A 16,589-nucleotide genomic window follows, 5' to 3' on the forward strand; every position below is an offset into this window, starting at 1 on the left:
ACTTCTTGCCTTACATTTTTTCTTTCAAAGTATACTTATTTTATGTAGGTTTTTTAAATTCCCAGAGTCATCTTGGATATAAAGATTTCTCTTTTTCCTTCTGAAACTGACACTTCCTTCAACTATGTGGGAAGACAGACAATATGTTAGCATGCTTAATGGGAGCAGGGGTACCTTCAAGCTTTCCCCCTCTTTTAATACCACATCACACTATATAACTTTTCCTTTCCTTTCCTTTCCTTTCCTTTCCTTTCCTTTCCTTTCCTTTCCTTTCCTTTCCTTTCCTTTCCTTTCCTTTCCTTTCCTTTCCTTTCCTTTCTTTTCTTTTCTTTTCTTTTCTTTTCTTTTCTTTTCTTTTCTTTTCTTTTCTTTTCTTTTCTTTTCTTTTCTTTTCTTTTCTTTTCTTTTCTTTTCTTTTCTTTTCTTTTCTTTTCTTTTCTTTTCTTTTCTTTTCTTTTCTTTTCTTTTCTTCATATATATATATTACCAATTACATGTAATAAATGCCCACACAAGTTTTCCCAAGTTATATGACCAAACTTATCTCCCTCTGTCCCTCTCCTGCCTCCTCTTCTTGGTACTGGTAGGCGATTAGATCTGAGTTATATGTGTATCACTACAACTCAAAAAAAAAAAAAACAAACCCAAAAAACCACCTTTGTGTTCTGTATTGGAATTGATACTAAGTATTGGTCCCACAGCAGGCGAACAGTAAGTCCCAGGCTACTGGGGTTAAGAGACTTGCTCAGGCTCACACAGCTAGGCAGTATTTGCCACCTAGTTGCCCTTGTACTCTTATAACTCATCAGCCTACAGATCTAATCCAAATGGCAAGCAGTCAGAGCTGACTAAGGCACAGTAACTTAATTACAAAGAACACGTACACAAAATGAAAGATACTGTTGAATTGGGTGGGACACACACAGGGGAGCCAAGGACAAACAATCTGAGGGGGGTAAATAAAACTCTGAACTCATGATCCATTTCTTCTTTTGTTTTAAATTTAATTTTATTGATTAATTAAGAAAAATTTTCCATGGATACGTGATTTATGTTCTTTCCCTCCCCTCCTCCCAACCCCTCCTGTAGCCAATGAGCAGTTCAGTTCCACTGGGTTTTACATGTGTCATTGATCCAGACCTATTTCCCTATTATTGATCATTGCACTAGGATGATTCTGATCCATTTTTCACATCCAGCCAGGGATTAACAAACTCAATATATATGGCAACTAGTAAACCGAAATAAAAAATAATAAAATAAAATAAAAACACCTTTCAAAGCCCTCAAAACAGGAATCAGCAGACAACAGAACCTTGTTTAGGAGAAGCTTGTGACTTCCTGACACGTTATTAGAATGGGATCTGTGGTAAATACAGGAATCTAGATTAATCAAGACCAGGAGGAAACCACCCCATGCTTGGGCAATAACCCCAGAATGGGAAAACCCCTTCAAAGCAAACCAAGAACATATCAGGTACCGACACCCGGAGTTTAGCTTAGCCAGGAGCACCCCGAGATGTGAAGTGAAGGAGCAGGTGTCTGGATGAAGGACCAGCCTTCATTTCTGAGTGATATCAGGATTATAGCCAGCATTTGTGTGGCACCTTAGACAGGGGATCTTTCACTTTTGTGAAATAGGGGAGAATTATCAACCCCACTTTACGATGGAGGAAACGAGGGCTGAGTGGTTAAATGACCCATTAGAAATGCCTCCAAGTCCAGCAACTCACCCACTGTGCCATGTGACTGCCCCTTTGGGTTTAGTAGCTATAAAGGCTCCAAAACATCTCATATGGAGCACCTCCTTTTAAGACAGAGAGAAAAAAAATACATCAGTGGGAATCTCCTTATAGAAATATTTGTTTGTCTTTTTAAACCCTTACCTTCCATCTTAGAATCAACACTGTGTATTGGTTCCAAGGCAGAAGAGTGGTAAGGGCTAGGCAATGGAGGTCAAGTGACTTGCCCAGGGTCACACAGCTAGGAAGTGTCTGAGGCCAGATTTGAAGTCGGAACCTCCTATCTCTTGGCCTGGCTCTCAAACTACTGAGCCCCTAGAAATAGGCTTTGGTTAACTCATGCTGCTTGGCCCTGTCCTGTGGACTGAGTAGGAAGCACAGGCAGCTCAGGGCTCCACAGAGGGAGGTGGCATCTCTGCCATTTGGCTTAGAAGGAAGTCTGTGATGGAAGATTATCCAAGTTTGCACACAAGGGTACAATAATAAGTAGAGCATCCGTGTTCACAGCACCAGAGCTGTCAAAAATGATTGCCAACACTCTTAACCTCCAGAGTAAGGTATATATATGTATAGTAAAGATTAAAATAAATATTAAATAACTAAGTATTATATTTTTAAAGTTTTATTAATAATAACTAAAGTAAAAGAACTACCTAAACCCACTCAGTTGGCTCAGGAAAGAAGAAAGAAAGAGGGAGGAGCTAAAGAACTTATAAAACAATAACATGACCATGCAAACATGGAGGCACAGGAAAAGGGAAAAGGATTCTAGGTAATACAGAAAGGAATTTTGGATAATGTAGTTTTATGGGTTCAAGAATTTCCAACTATACAATATTTTTTTTCTCAATTGACATAAATGCCCGTATGGGAGAGATTTCCTGCAGAAACTCCAAGAGGGTCTGGCTAACAAGAATCTCTCAAAAGGGTTTGGCAAAGCAAAACTTTTTATATTCTTGGGGAAATAATCAAAAGATGGGAAAGTCAAAATAGAATAATGGGATGAATAATAAAAGGAAAGACAATATTAATTATTCAATAGAATTAGTCATTCAATTAAGGGTCATATTCAAAACCAAACTACTGTGCTCAAGCAAATTCAGTGGAACTTCCAGACTGTTTAAGAAGAGGTAAAATATTAGGTGGTATGGTGGACAGAATGCCAAAGCTGGAGTCAGAAAGTATCATCTTCCTGAGTTCAAATCCGATCTCAAACACTTAATAATTGTGTGACCCTGGGCAAGTCATTTTACCCCATTTACCTCACTATCATCATCTGTAAAATGGGATGAGAAGAAAATGCAGACTACTCTATTGTTGCCAAGAAAACCCCAAATAAGATCAGACCTACCTAAAAATGACTGAATGACAAATAACAAAAAGTATAAATAGATAATTTAGATATACAAGTAGTACAATGCTTTCATATTCTGTCTAGTGGGCTTTCCTAAAATTCTTTGGGTATACAATGGCTAGGACCCCAAGAGCCTTTGCATTAATGCTGGAAGCACAATGGCAAAATATAATCTAATGGAATCAAATGCTGAAGCCCACAATATGTACACCATCTTAATCCCTTTTGATTTGATCTCTTCTTACTAGATCACTCTATTTTAAAACCTTTTCATTTCCTATAGCACATAGATGATGTATATTTTGATATGTCACCATATTAAAATATAAATTGTGACATATTAAAATGCTATCCTTTGATTTTTATGGATAATTGCCATGTCTGAGTAATTATGGGCAACAGTCTGATCTGGGATAATGGTCCAGTCTCAGTACAGATTATTAATTATGTTTTCAAGGGTATTTTAAGTCTGTATTATTGTATGAAGGTTTGTCAGCTACCAGATTTTGAAAGATAGCAAGCTTCTGCTAGGTGGTACAGTGGGTTGGACCTAGGCATAAGGTCAGGAAGACCTGAATTCAAAAATGGCTTCATATACTAGGTATATGACACTAAGCAAATCACTTAACTTCTGCCTGCCTCATTTTCCTCAGTTGTAAAATTGGAATAATAATAGCACCTCTCTCATAGAGTTATTGTGAAGTTCAAATGAGATAATATTAGGAAAGCACTTAACACAGTGCTTGGCACATAGTCAGTACCTAATAATAATAATAATGCTTGTTCCCTCCCCCTAGAATTCTAATCACCAAGTTATATCTTGCTAAGTATTCAGCAGGTGCTAAATTTTTGCAGCCTTCATGTTTTTGTAGTCTTGTGTGTTGGAACGGTTTCTATTTCTTTGCATAATCTATGCTAAGAATTCAGTCTGTCATTCAGTTTTTTTTTCAGTCATTTCTGACTCTTCATGACTCCATTTGGGGTTTCTAAAGATATAGGAGTGGTTTGCCATTCCCTTCTCTAGCTCATTTTACAGATGAACAACTGAGGCAAACAGGGTGAAGGGATTTACCACTCAGCCAATGACTGACTAAGGGCAGATTTGAACTCAAGAAGAGTCTGATTTTAAGAGCGCCACTCCATCCACTGTGTCCCTTAGCTGCCTATGTATTCAGTAGATTTTTTTTTACAGCCTTTAGTGTTCTGTTTGTAGTTTCTGTTTCCTTGAATAATCTACTTTGCTCTCTAAGTTTTAGCTCCTTAAGGATATAACGTTTTAGTCATTTCAAGGGTGCAATGACATGACCCTACTTGAGAGTAGAGACTGTCTTTTACTTTTCTTTGTTTCCCCCAATACTCAGCACAGTGTCTGACACAGAGTGGGAGCCTAATAAATTCTTATTGACTTGTTGAGCTGTCATCATTAACCCCATCCATCCCCTACTTGATTCAACATTTTTTGTTTTGAAGCTTCTTGCTCAGCATATTGTTGGTTGGGTTCATGTGGATGCCAGTTAGAGTCCCTTGATTTAGTTTTTGGATCTTAAGCATTTAAGGTGGTCTTTCAGAGGTAAATCATTATTAATCACATTCACCAAATCCAGTGGTTTGTATCTGTTGTTTCTTTAATATTGCTCAGCGAACTGACATCTACTTGTCCTAAAAGGATTTCTCTTAAGTTTTTGGCTACTTTCCCAAGTGCACTAAGAATTCCTATCAATAATCCTCTTCCTCCTTTTTTGATGAGATAGTGATAATGTTGCAATAGGTGCCTTATGGTAATAATTTCTGTGTTTCATTAATATCATATGAGCTTTTGCAAAAACACTTTCCAGATCTATTCTGGACTATTTCAAAATTCCAAAAATATACTTCAACTGGTTTTGCAGAAGTGTTCATTTCTTTAAAAGTTTGGAAGTCACAATGCCAATAAATCTCTTAACACATTCAGTCATAGCCTCCTCCTCCTTGGTATTTTGTGTACATCCTATGTTTAGAGCATCCACTTGACTATTCTGCTTATTGTTTTCAAACTTAGTCTTCTTGTCAAACTTACCTGGTCCTACTTAGCTTGGGCTTCCCAGTCTTCCTCTATCCATATCCCATCGCTCAACCAAGAGAATCCTGAGCTTTTTAGGGGACACCTTTCTCGATCACAGCAAATAATAGAAGTTAACCTTCCCAAAATTCAACTAAAAGGGAGCAGAGAACCCTGTGGAAAGCAGGGATATAGATGTGTATATTATAAAATCATTTAGGACAGGCAAATGTTAGATGCCAACAGCAGTGCCAAAAGGTAGGCTTGAATATAAATACCCCAATCCTCTTCTGCCCTCAGGTTCAATTCCTTATTTAACTTTTTCTCTGGGTTCAAAAATAATTAAAGTATGTTCTGGGAAATATTCATAAATTACTCACGCCAAAAAATCACTCTCTACAAAAAATATTGAGCCTCTTTTTCTCTAATTGGCTTATTGCCTCCATTCCAGACTGGATCTAGGCAATCTCCTATGGACTGGTTTTCTTCTCCATCTCTTAGGTTGAACTGTGAATTCAGCCTTAGTTTAATCGTCACTCTTTAGGAGTATAAAATTTATTAGATGTATCAAGTAGTATAAAAAGCACAGATAAACATTAAAACAAGACTTTAAAGGCTGATGGTGAAGGAGGTCATGATAATTGAATAGATTGAGAAAGTGGACATCTGTTATTGTTTCTCCCCACACACATAATAGTCATTCTTTATGGTATCTGGACTGATAAAACACACGGGAAACGTTGTCTCTCCAGTTACTTTCCTGTTTAAATCCCTTTTAGTTAGATTTGCAAGTACCTAGGCATGTATATTCTTAAGAGCCTTTCTTAGATGCCATTCATCTCTGCTTGTCGTTCCTAGAATTAGGCCAGTACCCAGCCTATAAATATTATTTCATTTCACTTGTCTCCCATTTTGTCATATTTTCAACCCCTTTAAATATTTTTTTATTTCTATGATGAACCTGTTGTAATTCATAGTTTTATTTGTGCATTTTTCTGCCTGCCCTCCCCCACTTAAGCCTCAATTTAAAACCTTCATCAAATCCTTGAGGCTTCTGCTAAATGCATTCTTAGAACTAACTCAAAGCACTCAGTCTCTTAGGAGGATTCCATTATTTCAGCATATTAGCCATGGTCCAGAGAATGAAATCCTGTTCTTCAACATCATTTATTTATAAAGCTCGGAAAAGGTCAGTTAACAAGTAATCTATAGAAGACAATCAGGAAGGATCAGGAACTCCGACTAGGAGAGTTGTGTGGGCTTGGGGGAAAGTCTAGAACCAAAGCCAAAATGTAAACAAGCCATTGGGATCCAAGCAAAGGGAATAGATAACAGGTGCAGGACATTAGCAACAAATCAAGTACATGGAAATGGAACTTCTTATGTAATTCCTGCCCAAATGAAAAAAATGATTTCTGAATGTGTGTGGACCAAACCTATAGATGGAGTCAGAAAAATATCACCAGTTAGATTTAGAGGAATAAAGAGTAAAAAAATAAGGAAATTCCTAATATGACCCCCCCTTAACCCCCTTCCTCATGTTATAATAAATAAGTGGAAGTGATCCTTCTGCTAGTATGGTGGTAGGTAGCAGTGATAACTTCTGGGAAATGAGTGCAAATGAGTATACAAATTCCAGAGAACATTCTTTTCCAATTCAATTTACTCTGGTAATTTTTTGAGTCATGACATAACTTTATATATTTATAATAAAAATGATATTAATAATTTCTCTGTTGAGTTCTTACAACTGAATTCCTCTAATGAGAAACAAAATGAATTATAATGAACACAATGAAATAATATCTATATTTAGGTCTCACAACTTATTTTTATACTGGCATACAAATTACATTTCTGCCTGGGGCTCAAATGGAGACACTTATCAAAATGAATGCTTCCTCAGAAGAACTTCCTTTAAACATCAGGCAGGCCCTATTAAGGTAGTGACAGATTATATATCTGTGGTCCTAGGACCAGACTAAATTCAGAAAGACTTCCCTATCAGCTTGGCCACCAGCTGATGGAAGTCTTCCGCCACAGTCCTTAAATCATGGAAGGAGCATCATCTACATTGGTAGAGGGATTATCCACACTGATGAAACGATGGCTTGATTGGTCTCAGGCCTTAAGGCTCTAGCTTCTCAGTACCCTCTGTTTAAATTGATGTAGCTTTATTAGTCACCTTAAGGCAGGGGTTTTAAGCTTTTTTTCTTCCATAGACATCTTTGGCAATCCGGTGAAATCTGTGGACCCCTTCTCAGTCATATTCATTCTTCCTCCCTTCCTCCCTTCCTCCCTTCCTTCCTTCCTTCCTTCCTCCCTTCCTTCCTTCCTTCCTTCCTTCCTTCCTTCCTTCCTTCCTTCCTTCCTTCCTTCCTTCCTTCCTTCCTTCCTTCCTTCCTTCCTTCCTTCCTTCCTTCCTTCCTTCCTTCCTTCCTTCCTTCCTTCCTCCCTTCCTTCCTTCCTCCCTTCCTTCCTCCCTTCCTTCCTCCCTTCCTCCCTTCCTTCCTTCCTTCCTCCCTCCCTCCCTTCCTCCCTCCCTCCCCCCTCCCTCCCTCCCTTTCTCCCTTCCTCCCTCCCTCCCTTCCTCCCTCCCTCCCTTCCTTCCTTCCTTCCTTCTTCCTTCCTTCCTTCCTTCCTTCCTTCCTTCCTTCCTTCCTTCCTTCCTTCCTTCCTTCCTTCCTTCCTTCCTTCCTCCCTTTCTCCCTTCCTCCCTCCCTCCCTTCCTCCCTCCCTCCCTTCCTTCCTTCCTTCCTTCTTCCTTCCTTCCTTCCTTCCTTCCTTCCTTCCTTCCTTCCTTCCTTCCTTCCTTCCTTCCTTCCTTCCTTCCTTCCTTCCTTCCTTCCTTCCTTCCTTCCTTCCTCCCTTTCTCCCTTCCTCCCTCCCTCCCTTCCTCCCTCCCTCCCTCCCTTCCTTCCTTCCTTCTTCCTTCCTTCCTTCCTTCCTTCCTTCCTTCCTTCCTTCCTTCCTTCCTTCCTTCCTTCCTTCCTTCCTTCCTTCCTTCCTTCCTTCCTTCCTTCCTTCCTCCCTTCCTCCCTTCCTCCCTTCCTTCCTCCCTCCCTCCCTCCCTCCCTCCCGCCCTTCCTCCCTTCCTCCCTCCCTCCCCCTTCCCTCCCTCCCTTCCTCCCTCCCTCCCTTCCTCCCTCCCTTCCTTCCTTCCTTCCTTCCTTCCTTCCTTCCTTCCTTCCTTCCTTCCTTCCTTCCTTCCTTCCTTCCTTCCTTCCTTCCTTCCTTCCTTCCTTCCTTCCTTCTTTCCCTTTACTTTCCATCTTGCAATCAATACTGGATATTGGTTCCAAGGCAGAAAAGTGGTATGGGCTAGGGAATGGGGGTCAAGTGACTTGCCCAGGGTCACACAGCTGGGAAGCATCTGAGGCCACATTTGAACCCAGAACCTCCCATCTCTAGGCCTGGCTCTCAATCCTCTGAACTACCCAGCTGCCCCCTCAGAGTCATATTTTTAAATGTATAAAAGAAATATATAAATGTATAAAATAGAATGGCAAAGCAAACCAATTAAACTGAAATCCAGTTATCAAAATACGTAAAAAAACCCAATTCCACAGACCCCAATTTGAACCCTTTGTCTTATTGAGACATTAAAAGGCCAATCCACATAATCTCTCCAGATGAATATGAAAGACCTAGAGTAGAATGAGTCACTTCACCTTGCTCAACTGACCAGAGGCATTTCAATATAGAGATTATGGGGGCTTCCTACCCAAGATCAATGTTGCAAAATCCTTGTAGCATATTCTTTTTTTTTTTTTTGCTGTAGCTAAGTAAACCATCTTTTGTTGACTATTGAATGTCCTACTAATATGAACCCAACCTAACATGTGATCAGCCTAAGTCAGATCCATCTATTATATACAAACTAAATATGTATATATAACTAAAAAATAATTAAATTCTTCTTTTCTGTCCTAGAATCAATACTAAGTATCAGTTCCAAGGTAGAAGAGCAATAAGGACTAGGCAACTGGGGTTAAGTGACTTGCCCAGGGTCACCCACCTAGGAATCATCAAGACCAGATTTGAACTTATGTCCTTCCAGTTCTAGGTCTTGCACTTTATTCACTGTGTTACCTAGCTGCCTCATGCTACCTACCTACCCAGGCTAATCACAACCTAGTTCCAACCTACTATTTTAATTTCTTTTTAATTATAATTTATTTATATTTTATATATTTATTTAAAAACCTTTACCTTCCATCTTAGAATCTGTATTATGTATTGGTTCCAAGGCAGAAGAGAAGTAAGGACTATGCAATGGGGGGGGGGGGGGATTAAGGGACTTTCCCAGGGTCACACAACTAGGAAGTCAGATTTGAGGTCAGATTTGGACCCAGGACCTCCCACTTCTAAGCCTGGCTCTCAATCTATGCTGCCCCCCCCCCATTTTAATTTTTAACCCTGTTAACTACCCTACATAGATCCTACACTCCAGTCAAATGAATCTCTTCACTCTCCATATAAATGTTTGTTTCTAGGGTTTCCTTTACTTACATCCCATTCCTTGCACCAGTTTGAATCTTACCCATTTAAAAAATATTCAGTTTAAGTCTTAGTTCCTCTATGAAACCTTTGCTGACCCATCTAGCCCCTCTGATTTCTCCTTCTGTCTGTACTCCTCCAGCATTGTTACCACTCATCTAGTATCTATCATATACGTCAAGTTACATGTATACATTGTGTTTCTTTAACCAGATTGTAAGCTCTTTGAAGGCAAGGATATATTTCCATAGTGCCAGGACAAAATGTGTCAAACTAAATGTTGATTGATTAATGAATAATAATAATATACTTTATAATTTTATGATTTTACACATCTCATTTAATCTTCCCAATATTCCTTCGAAGTAATTATTATTAACAATAACTGAGATTTTATATAATAAGATTTACAAAGGGCTTTAAAAATATTATCTCATTTTATCCTCACAACAACCCTGAGAAGTAGGTACTATTTTATCCTCATTTTATAGTTGAGGAAATTGAATCTTTAAATGACTTATCCAGGATCACAGAGCTAGTGAGTGCCAAAGGCCAGATTTGAGCTCAGGTCTTCCTGACTCTAGGGCTAGTATTGTATTCATTATACAACTTAGCTCTCAGGAATTCGTATTGGATTGTGAATAATTAAATTAACAATTTAATAATAATCTAATAATTGTATTATTAATAATTTATAGAGATTCATATATATTTATGATATCTTCTGTGGGACTATTCCTTCTATAACAGAGATAACAAACTGTCCACACCCAGTACTATGTAATTTTCATACCTATCATTCTTTAAATCCTCCATTTATGTTCTATCCAATCAATACATTGAAGGTCTTACTCTGGCTTTTTTTTTTTTTGTAGATTAAGGATACCAGTGTGACACAAACAATTCATCTACTATCTCTTATTACTGAGAAAGCCTATCTCCTTTTCCTAATATATGTACTTGGTGATATATTTTACAGCACTTCTTAGGGGTTATTATTGTTGCTTATATTGATATAGCCTGTTTCTACCAACTGTCTGGCTTTTTATTGCCACTGTAGTCATTTGTAATTTCAAATGACCTCTTCTGAGATCTTGGTGTTGAATGACTACTGGTGCTCCATCATCAGGAGAATATTGGGGTTAAAGAAGAGTTTTTCCAGTATCAGGAAGATTAGGATCTTTGAAAGCACTGAATAATATCTTAAATGCCATCCAGTCTAATTTTTTCCATTTAATTCTCTTTCTAGCTCCTACTTTTAGCTTTCTGTATTGCCTGTCAAAGATATACACAAACTAAGTGCATTATCCATCATCACATATTTTTCATCTTCTTTGGGTTTTTTAAAATGTGGATGGTTACCCAATTTCTTTTGAATAATGGATTTCACTAAACAGGTTTTGTAGTGTTTTGGAGGCTTTATGTGATTAGTATTATGTCATCTTTGAACACTGGAAATAGTCCAAGTTGGTTTTAACCATGGAAAATATCAATACATTCTTCGGTAGGAAGCTATCATAACATTATGTAATTATTTTGCAGTGAACTATGATGTATTTAGTTCTGATAACATATTTTTATTTTTATAGTGTCATACAAATTATATTCCTGTCTGTGGCTCAAATGGAGACACTTACCAAAATGAATGCTTCCTCAGAAGAGCTTCTTGTAAACATCAGAAAGAGATAACAGTAGTGTCAAGAGGACCATGCTACTCTGGTAAGTATTATGCTATTAAATTTTTTTTACATCAATAGTCATTTCAGTATATACCTCTCCTTCTTTCCCTTACTCTCAGAATCTCTTCTTATAATAAAGAAGTTTTGAGCACAATTGGCCAGAGTAGCAACCATGTCTGTCTTCATCTTCCATTTTTTGACCTTCATAGTCCTTCCTCATCCCTATTGAGAGGAGCCAGAAACCTTTCATTACCTATCCTCTGGTAAATTGCATTTGACTTAAATTCTATTTCCTTTTTTTTGTGTTGTTTTTGTTTATATGATAATATTTATTGTGTTATTCTTCTGCAAATTATTCTCCTGGTTTCTTCCTTTTCCAGTCTGCATCTGGCCATATAGATCTTCCCATGTCTCTCTGAATTCTTCCAATTATTAATTTTTTACGGCACAGTAGTGTTGTATTACATTGATATGCTTATTTTTCAGTCATTACCCACTTCATCAGTTGCAATTTTTGCTGTCATGAAAACTTGCACACCATCAATATTTTTGTATATATGAGATCTTTCTTCTTTTTTTATTTTCTTGTTCTGCATGTCCATTAGTGGGCTTGCCAGATCAATGGATACAGTTTAATCTTTTCTTTCATAATTCCAAATTTTTTTTGAGAATAACTTTTACCAAACCACAGCTTCACCAACAGTATATTAGTGTTCTCTCACTAAGAGGAGCTCTCACAGCTCCTCTCACATTGACTGTTTACATCTTTTATCATTTTTGTCAATTATATTGGGTGTGAGGAAAATCTCAGAGTTGTTTTAACTTTAATCTCTCTTGTTAGCGATGATTTGGAGTGTTCTTCCAAATGATTGCTAATAATTCATACTTCTCCTTTTGGAAACTACTTCTCCACATTTTTATCAGAGTTTGTGAGAAAGGAGAAAAGAATAGGATATGATGCCAAGAGATTTTGAGATGAAGAGAAAAGCAGAAGAGGGATCTCATATCAAATGGCTTTAGTTTTCTCAATAATTTAAAAGGCAAGGTCTTCAACTAAGAGATTTGGCAGAGAGGAAGATGTGGGAAGCTCAAGGAAAGGAGATTTGGAATAACTTTGTAGGGGGGCAAAATTGAGAAACAGAGAATAAAACAATTGCTTTGCTTCACTGATGACCTGATTGAAATTGAAGGACATAAATCTGTAGTATACTCAATAAGCACAGTTGTATGATTTCTTCCAACTCTGTTCAACAGCTTGTGAGTAGGAGTGGAGGAAATGTGTGGTGTGACTTATCCAGGGCTGAGGGTTGGCAAGAGATAAATAATGTCAGGAAAAAGGAATGAAGAATTAAATGAGCTGATTACTGTATGGAATTCAATTAGTTAACTATCTGGTGCAGATTGGAAAGGGTGGAAAGTATTTTCTCCGGCCACTACCACTGCTCTGATTTCGCAGTGGTGGTAGTCTTAGAAAACACTGGGGAGTGGAGGAATTGGAGGTCATGCGGAAAGTGATAGACTAAAAGGAGATTATAGTAAAAGGATTGCAAAGTTATCACCTATCTATTCAAGGTCTCTCCTTTCTATTGTGTTATTACATCAGTTGCCCATTGAAAGGGAGATTGACTGGAGAGAAGTAAATCTTTACTTGTAGAGCTTTGTAGTGTATGGCTCAGCAATGAGAAATTGAGAGCCTTTATTTCAGAAAGAAGTGGAACAGTAGGCCATAAAATGGAAAAATATTCCAGAGAAGTAAATAGGCCATTGCAGTGATAATGATGGGTTTCTTACTGGCAAACAAATAGTACATCTTAGTCAGTCTGGCCATAATTCTAAAGATGGCGTCTTGTTCCAGGGATGGAGGCAGATCAGTAACAAAGTACAGAACACTGAGGACCAGAATCTCTAGAGATAAGATAGGGACTGCGGTGGTTCTGAAGATTTTCCTATTGGGTCCTTCACATGAGCACAGGCCTTACATGTCTGCTTGACTTTATGTCAAATGTATGGCCACCAAAAGTCATGTTTTAAACAACTCTACATGCCTTGTAGTTGATACATCTTGATATAGTTATATTATTTTCATTCTGAGCTTCTCCAAGTGATAGAGATAGACTGACAGACAGACAGAAAGACAGACAGATAGATAAATAGATTGAAAGACAGGCAGACAGAAAGACAGATAGAAAGACAGACACAGAGAGACAGAAGGATAGAGATAGATGAAGAGAGAGAGAGAGAGAGAGAGAGAGAGAGAGAGAGAGAGAGAGAGAGAGAGAGAGAGAGAGAGAGAGAGAGAGAGAGAGAGAAGTAAAGATGCAGGAAATTATCAGAGTTGGAGTCTCCCTTTAAAATAGAGATAGCCCAAAGCTTTGGTAATCAGAGACTTGCTTCTACCATGGGTCCATAGGATCAAAGTATTGTGGATTTAAAGTTGGAAGTTATTTTATTGGCCTCTGAGGCCAGCTTCCTTCATCCTTCCCTACCATTCCTTTCCCCTCAATTCACAGATAAGTAAACAATCTTTAAGAGGGTGATTTGAATAGGATTCACACAGTAAATGTCTGATGTAGGATTTGAACTTAAGTCTTTCTGACTCAAGCCAGACACTCTGTCTTTTAATCAATATGGCTAAACAAGGTTGTGTGACAGCCAAATTTTCTGTCATCGGGTGTACTTTGGAAGTCTAACTCTCAGTTCTCAACCTGTATTCTGGAATATTCTCATTGCTTCTGGCCCCTGGGGTTATACGTTTTCAAAAATTAAAACAACTAGAGAGATGTCCTCCATATTTGTTTGGAAACTAATGGCAAGTGCTTCAGATTTCTGTGAATGATTTTTCAGGATGATTTGGTATAGGACTTTCTCTGGGGGTCTTTTATTTGGAGTTCATGTATCCCTAAACAGTCTGTGCATGGATTTCAGAGCAGCCATAACCTGGGATAGACACATATCACATCTATTTCAATATAATTCATTTCCTTTGAAATATTATATATTTTACTTTCTTCATTTAAAAACATGATCCTAAGAAGGTTTTCATAGGCTTTGCCAGACTATCCAGAGGACTGTGACACAAAAAATGGTTAAGAACCCCAGATCTCAGATACTGTTTATAAGGAGAAATTCTTTCCCAAATCATATAATTCTATTCAGCTCAGAGCACATTGTCCAGGGTATAAGCATGTTAAGAGTTAGCCTGGAAAAAGATCATTCTTTTGATGTGGAAAGACCAGCTTCTGAGGTTTGGGGTATTCTGAAATGGAGCCTTTCCTAGAATTTTCCACTATAGGGGACTGCTAAAAAGCTTCTGAGCTTTTTAATAGTGGTGAAGTGTAAGGAACAAGTATTTTCATAGCACCTACTATGTGCCAGGCATTACGCTAAGTACTTTATTATCTCATTTAATGTTTACATCAACACTGGGAGGTAGGTTAAATGACTTTTCCAGGGTCACATAGCTAGTAGGTGTCTGAGGTAGGATTTGATCTCACATCTTCCCGATTCCAAGCCCAGCACTCTAACCACTGTTCCACTAGGTACCTCTCTATCAGGTTGAGAACTTGAAGACGAGTCAGCAGTGGTAACCTAAAAAGCCTTGGAATTGCTAAACGTCTTTAGTTTGGTGTGGGTGTCTTATTTCAACATAGCAGCTACCCTGGGTGGCTTCTGGGCTCTAGTGTGCCCCACAAACTATCATTTTCTTGTTAAACTCCATTGGCTTCACAGAAAGCCACCCTTCATGGATGTAGACTAGTGCTGTCAGGAATGATTGATGGTGCTATATTTGGTCTCAGTGGTACCCCAGCATGTCATTCAAATAGACTCTCCCTCCGAGTAGAGCAGGTTATTTTGGAAGATGACATTTTTAAACCTTTGGAAGCTTGCCAGAACTTTACATTTTTTCAAAGGGCAGGAAGCCATGACAATACAGTCTACTCAAACTGTTCATCCCAGGCCTGAAATGCACTTTTCCACTCACCATCCTCCTTTATGTGAATTATATTATAGGTCCAGTTTTGAGAACACAGTTGTCTAGTCCAAACTGACTTAGCAGATTTCATAATATGGGTAGGAATAGTTCAGCCATCATTAGCAAGCAAAGCAAAATTCAAGGAAAAATAGATCAAATTTGACTGACAGTGTCAGGGAAGGCTCCATAGAAGGGGTGGCATTTGACCTGGGTCTCAAATTGTGGGTAGGATTTCCATACTGGCAGATGATAGAGAAGATTATTCCATGTAAACAGAATGTTATTTTGAAATTTTCATTTATTTATTTTTAACACTTTTTAAAAAATGTGAGTTCAAATTTCTACCATCCCATATCTCTTGGAATTGTCTTGATCATTGCATTTATCAGAGTAACAGTTTTTACAGTTGATCAGCATTTCAATATTGCTGTTACTGTATACAGTGTTTCTGCTTATTTCATTTTGCCTCAGTTCATCCAAGTCTTCCCAAGGTTTTTCTGAATCCATCCTGCTAGTCATTTCCTGTAGCACAATAATGTTCCATTGCAATCATATACCAGAATTTGTTCATCCATCTAAAGAGAATGCAGTGAACAAAGAAATAGAGGGATGAAAACACAAGGGCGTACACAGGGATGAGAAATAGCTCATTTGGGGATAGATTTGTAGATTACCTAGCATGAAGTCATTTGAGATAAAGCTGAAAAGCCAGAGCAATGGCAGATTATGAAAAATGTTGAATGCCAAGACAAAGGGGTTGGGACTTTATTCAATAGGCAATAGGGAGCCATCAAAAGATTTTAACAAAAGGGTGACATGACCAGATCACACATGAAAAAGATGAATCTGGCAAGCAGTGCAGCTTGGGTTCTGGGGGGAGGCTTTAATGGGCACTTTTAAATTTACATATACAGTGATTAATTGGTGGAGCTCTGTTATGATTCATTATGTCTGACTGACAGACTTGGCCCTGGCTCAGTTGTTCCCTGCAACAGAAGGAGCTCATTTGCTGAGGGATACAGCTGGGGCCCTTGTGAGTCACTGCCCACACCCCACTGCTCCAGCCTCTCCCACCCAGCAGCAGCCTCCTTGCCATAGTGAAAACCCAGCACAGACGTGGAATCTATGAAACCCAGCAGAGCCATCTCCTCTTGACTCGCTTCCCAGCTTTTCCTGGGGAGTAATTTCCGAGATAGTGTCTTAGAATAAGAGGACACTAACAAGCTTATGTTTGATTCCCTCCTAGCCCTCTGTGGTCAGACCTGTCTTCTCCCTATGTTGTGAATGTGTGTTCCTTTCCAGG

At 38.5% G+C, this 16,589-nt stretch overlaps 1 protein-coding gene across 1 annotated transcript in view; it reads left to right on the top strand.

Annotated features, from left to right (window-relative positions):
- Nucleotides 1–16,589, top strand: part of TMEFF1 (transmembrane protein with EGF like and two follistatin like domains 1) — a 138,854-nt gene that overhangs the window by 53,138 nt on the left and 69,127 nt on the right. The window contains exon 3 of the mRNA XM_007498056.3: nt 11,224–11,353. Coding sequence (XP_007498118.1) covers nt 11,224–11,353 — 130 coding nt within the window. The remainder of the gene's footprint in view (nt 1–11,223; nt 11,354–16,589) is intronic.

This window comes from Monodelphis domestica, chromosome 7 (assembly GCF_027887165.1).
Source record: "Monodelphis domestica isolate mMonDom1 chromosome 7, mMonDom1.pri, whole genome shotgun sequence".
Lineage (NCBI taxonomy): Eukaryota > Metazoa > Chordata > Mammalia > Didelphimorphia > Didelphidae > Monodelphis > Monodelphis domestica.